At 49.8% G+C, this 4,101-nt stretch overlaps 1 protein-coding gene across 2 annotated transcripts in view; it reads left to right on the forward strand.

The window, feature by feature from the left end:
* The window catches only part of dusp19 (dual specificity phosphatase 19), a 17,593-nt gene that overhangs the window by 7,689 nt on the left and 5,803 nt on the right, over positions 1-4,101 (forward strand). For both annotated transcript variants that reach the window (XM_015404723.1, XM_015404724.1), the window contains 2 exons: positions 124-170; positions 2,505-2,657. In XM_015404723.1, the coding sequence (XP_015260209.1) occupies positions 124-170; positions 2,505-2,657 (200 nt within the window). The remainder of the gene's footprint in view (positions 1-123; positions 171-2,504; positions 2,658-4,101) is intronic.

Consider the following 4,101-nt stretch of genomic DNA (forward strand, 5'->3'; position numbering starts at 1 on the left):
CCATCCATCCATCCATCCATCCATCCATCCATCCATCCATCCATCCATCCATCCATCCATCCATCCATCCATCATCCATGTTTCTAACTCTCTGAATGTGTTTTTCTGTGTCAATGTTCTCAGGTTCTCAGGACGCTGCTCATGACTTTGGGACCCTCAGCAAACATAAGGTGAGAAGATCAGGTCTGTCTGGTCTGGAGGACCAACGGCCTAAAGAGTTTTTGGTTTCCATCTTGGAAAATATGAATCTCAGCCTTGTTCTGCATGAATAAAGTTAGGTTTAAACACCCAAACACTTCTCCAAAAACCTGTGAGAAAGAGCAGAGACGTTCCCCGCAGGGAGAATAGCAGGAATGCCATCAGTTCCACTCTCCCACCGCTCTGAAGCACCTCTGCTGTCTTCCTCACTTATTTTGGAAAAAAGGAATCCCTAGTTCCAATAGATCCTGCTGTCAGTCTACCTGAATGAGATGGGAGGAAGTTGCAGCTTGATACAGTGATGCACATTCATTTCTTTATGCAGGCAGCAACCTTAGTTATACACATGAAAAACATTGAGTTCCTGGCACCTGCAGAGGGTTACGTTCACCAGGGTCTACTAAAGATAATACAAAGAATAAACAAGCTTAATATAGGATAGGATCCAATAAAGGGGAATAACTCAAACAACTTTAGAAGGTAATCAATCCTCCAATCTGTAAACATTTTTATTTATTTATAAATAAAAATGATTTGACAGACAGACCAACATTCAGCAGTTATCTGTAGAAGATAATGATTCTGACAATATCTGAAAAGAAGCAAAGTGTGAAGATGGACGTAATGTGTCTCCCATTCTTGGATCCTAATTATAACTCAGTTCTTTTAGTTTCCTGAAGAAGTCGCCTCATTGGTTAATGGACTTAATCATTCCCAGCAACGCAGCACAGAAGCTGGGGGATGCAGAAGTAGAGCAGCAGAGGAAGAGCTGCTTCCTCTGAACCCCGCTAGATGGACATGCAGAGAAAAGATTGGACAGAGCAGGTTTACTGAAGGAAGTAATGAGATTCACCACAATCTATTGTCTGAGATACAATAAAAATCAGAGCAGCTTTATGATGGAGAACCGTGACGACGTCCCTTTAAGGTGTTGCTCTACGCCGTGATGTTTGGCTTTAGCAGGAACAGGGAGCCGAGAAAAGATGGAGCTGAACTCAGAGCAATGCTGGAAGATAAACTAGAGCTTCCGCCGTACGCTTCAGACCCGATCCAAGTGTCCGAGTCATCCAGTCAAAGTCTGCTCAGGATCTGACTCGGTGCTCTACATGCAGACGGATGAGTGGATCCATTCACAATGAAGAACTGGGAGACGGTTCAGGCTGTAGATGGAGAAAAGGTCCAAAGAGGACTGGGAAGTTCTACAGAGATCTGGATGGAAACCGTTTCACTGATGAAAAAAGTTTTCCTCTAATGCTCAACATCATTTATCAAAAATAACTCTTATGATCAACGTCAATGTTGGTGTTTGTTAAACACTGAATGGAAAGAGGAAAGCTTCTCTAGGGAAAGCTTTTATATAAACATCTAATCAAACCTTCCCGGTTTTTGGTCTGATCCACATTTAGAACATCCTGAGGAGATTTATTTGATGAGTATGAAGAGACAGTGGTTGAAACGGAGCTACAGGAACTCTGGAAGGACAAGTTAGTTAGAACCCGGCTGAACATGGAAGGCTGCTGGTTGAGAGGGAGCTGAAGGATCTTCCTGGGAGTCTGAGGAGAATCAGCATCCAGAGGAGCACCAAAAATCCAAAGAAGATCAGGGTGAGAAAAACTAGATCAGGATCTGTGGAAACACAGAAGGAAGGAGTCAGGTGGGCCGGATGTTAGAGCAGCAATCTCCTTTAATGGGCAGAGTCAGCAGGAGTCCAACCAGAACACCTCCAGAGGATGGTCTTCAGACCCGTAGTAACAATTAGGAAAGATTCCCAACCCCAAGAAAAACACTAGAAAGCAGTTAGAGAACGCAGACCTCCTCCAAGTTGCTCATTTCCCCCCACGACGGACGGACGGACGGACAGAGGGACAGACGGAAGAACAGACAAACGCACAGAAGAACAGTTAGACGGACGGACAGACGGACGGACGGACGGACGGACGGACAGAGGGACAGACATACGGATGGACGGACCCTTCTAAACACATTTCATCTCTTTAAAACAATAATCAAATCTTAAGTAGGTGGAACTCTGAGGAATAAAATAGAATAAATCTTATTTTAGTGGATGTTTTCTTCTCCTCCCTGGAACTCAACAGTTTAATAGACCAGCTCAGATTTAATGGATCCTCTGCTGTGACCTTTGAATGCTGAGAGCCTGAAACAAGCAGCAACAACCTTTAAAGAGCTTTTATCAATAAGAGACTGAAGAATAATTAAAGTGAAGCAGGCAGTCATCAGAGCCTCCATGATGCTCATTCAGACTCTCTATCCATGCATGTCCAACATCAGGTCTTTCTCCTCCTCAGGTTTCTCACATCCTCAATGTGGCCTTCGGAGTAGAGAACGTGTTTCCAGACCTGTTCATCTACAAGACCATCAGTATTCTGGATCAACCCGACACCGAGCTGCTGCAGTACCTGCAGGACTGCTGCGACTTCATCCAGCAGGCTCACAGAGAGGTAAGTTCTCAGCCCCTGCGCTTTAACAGGGTTTCTCCACAGAACTGAACCAATCCTGCCTTTAAAGGGGGAGAAGATCTCCAGACAGCAGTCCTTCCTGGTCTCCTTCTGATCTGCAGTAGGAACCATCAAACACACAGTTCACTGGTGAAGACTGGTGAAAAACCTCCATCCTGCTAACCCCAGTAGAGCTAATATTGTGGCCAGTCTTTGAAGGACAGTGGTGATGCTGTCTGTTCACTCTGCAGACATCAGCTGTTACCACCATCATTGCAGATGTTTGCTTCTTTAAAATCTTTACACATCCCAAAAGATGGACTGGATCAGTAACCTCAGTTCTGGGTTCAATTCCCGGCCCGGGGTCTTTCTGCATGAAGTTAGTTCTCCCTGAGCATGCGTCGGTTCTCTCCGGGTACTCCAGCTTCCTCCCACAGTCCAAAAACACTGTTAGGTTCATTGGCTTCTCTAGATTCTCCTTAGGTGTGAATGGTTGTTTGTCCTGCTTGTCTCTGTGTTGCCCTGCGATGGACTGGAGGCCTGTCCATGGTGGACCCCTCCTCTATGTCCAAGGTAGACCCCCCCTCTCTGTCCAGGATGGACCTCGCCTCTCTGTCCAGGATGGACCCCCCCTCTCTGTCCAAGGTGGACCCCCCTCTCTGTCCAGGATGGACCCCGCCTCTCTGTCCAAGGTGGACCCCCCCTCTCTGCCCAGGGTGGACCCCCCCTCTCTGTCCAGGGTGGACCCCTCCTCTCTGTCCAGGGTGGACCCCACCTCTCTGCCCAGGGTGGACCCCGCCTCTCTGTCCAGGATCATGGACCCCTCCTCTCTGTCCAGGATGGACCCCCCCCTCTCTGTCCAAGGTAGACCCCCCCTCTCTGTCCAAGGTAGACCCCTCCTCTCTGTCCAGGATGGACCCCCCCCTCTCTGTCCAAGGTAGACCCCCCCTCTCTGTCCAGGGTGGACCTCGCCTCTCTGTCCAAGGTGGACCCCCCTCTCTGTCCAGGGTGGACCCCTCCTCTCTGCCCAGGGTGGACCCCGCCTCTCTGTCCAAGGTGGACCCCCCTCTCTGTAGAAGGTGGACCCCCCTCTCTGTCCAGGGTGGACCCCTCCTCTCTGCCCAGGGTGGACCCCCCCCTCTCTGTCCAAGGTGGACCCCCCTCTCTGTAGAAGGTGGACCCCCCTCTCTGTCCAGGATGGACCCCTCCTCTCTGCCCAGGGTGGACCCCCCCCTCTCTGTCCAAGGTGGACCCCCCTCTCTGTAGAAGGTGGACCCCCCTCTCTGTCCAGGGTGGACCCCTCCTCTCTGCCCAGGGTGGACCCCCCCCTCTCTGTCCAAGGTGGACCCCTCCTCTCTGTCCAGGATGGCCCCCTCCTCTCTGCCCAGGGTGGCCCCCGCCTCTCTGTCCAAGGTAGACCCCTCCTCTCTGTCCAGGATGGACCCCC

The sequence above is a fragment of the Cyprinodon variegatus genome, unplaced genomic scaffold, assembly GCF_000732505.1.
Source record: "Cyprinodon variegatus isolate N-32 unplaced genomic scaffold, C_variegatus-1.0 Scaffold1840, whole genome shotgun sequence".
Classification (NCBI taxonomy): domain Eukaryota; kingdom Metazoa; phylum Chordata; class Actinopteri; order Cyprinodontiformes; family Cyprinodontidae; genus Cyprinodon; species Cyprinodon variegatus.